The 903-nt window shown below is 34.2% G+C and overlaps 1 protein-coding gene across 1 annotated transcript in view; it reads left to right on the forward strand.

Annotated features, from left to right (window-relative positions):
* The first annotated feature begins 706 nt into the window (after window positions 1-706).
* Window positions 707-903, forward strand: part of LOC103607494 (olfactory receptor 14K1-like) — a 1,212-nt gene continuing 1,015 nt past the window's right edge. Inside the window, exon 1 of the mRNA XM_008591992.1 lies at window positions 707-810. Coding sequence (XP_008590214.1) covers window positions 707-810 — 104 coding nt within the window. The remainder of the gene's footprint in view (window positions 811-903) is intronic.

The following is a 903-nucleotide window of genomic DNA, read 5'->3' on the forward strand; positions in this document are numbered from 1 at the left end:
TATGTGGGATCCGAACCCTCGGCGGGAGCGCCGCTGCGCTCCCAAGCAGTGCACAGTAGCATGCGCCACTGGGCCGGCCCCTGTATTGTCTTTATAAAATATTTTCTATATTCCTTAATTTCTCAGACATTAAATTATTCCTCTTCATCAAAGAGTGAATTTCTGCCCAGAGATACTTATTCACCATTGCTCAGTTTCTATTTATTATAGTCACTTTTACTTTAATCATTTTTTGTGTGTGTAAAGGATACTTTGATCTTGCCAATTATAAACACCGGAGACACAGTCTAAAAGTGAGTGCATATATGAGAGTGTGTGAGTCTGTGCACCCATGTGGGCAATTGCAGGTATTAACAGTATGTTACTTAGGAAAGATGGATCTTTTCTTACATATTTCATCTTCTTCTACTTAATCATTTATCACTTCTATCATTTTTCCTTGATAATAGTATGCCTGTCTAATTATAAATCTTCTGTTACTACTCTTATGTCCCCTTTGCACCACAATCTCTGAATTATCTTCTTTTGTTTAATGTATTTAATTACGAAATAAAATAGGAAATATTTTTACTTTCTGTGTGTAAAGCTACTGAATATTAAAAACAAGTCCATTTACAAAAATTACACAGTGACTATTTTCTCTCTTTTTGAGCCACTTTAAACATTGACCTGTGCTTTACCTATGATTTTCTTAAGAACTTTTAGAATGACTCATGATATGTTTTATGAAGATACAGACTTTATCAGTGCAGATGTCAAGTCCTACAGAAGAGGACTTTTCAATATTCTCTCTTTAACTGCTTGCTCAATGTATACCCTATTCTAACACATATTAGGAGTGATACTATGAGGAGGTAATAAAAGCCCAAAACAAAACAAAAAAGCAAAAATGAAAATGTTCAT

Source organism: Galeopterus variegatus, unplaced genomic scaffold, assembly GCF_000696425.1.
Source record: "Galeopterus variegatus unplaced genomic scaffold, G_variegatus-3.0.2 Scaffold7478, whole genome shotgun sequence".
In the NCBI taxonomy this organism is placed as follows: domain Eukaryota; kingdom Metazoa; phylum Chordata; class Mammalia; order Dermoptera; family Cynocephalidae; genus Galeopterus; species Galeopterus variegatus.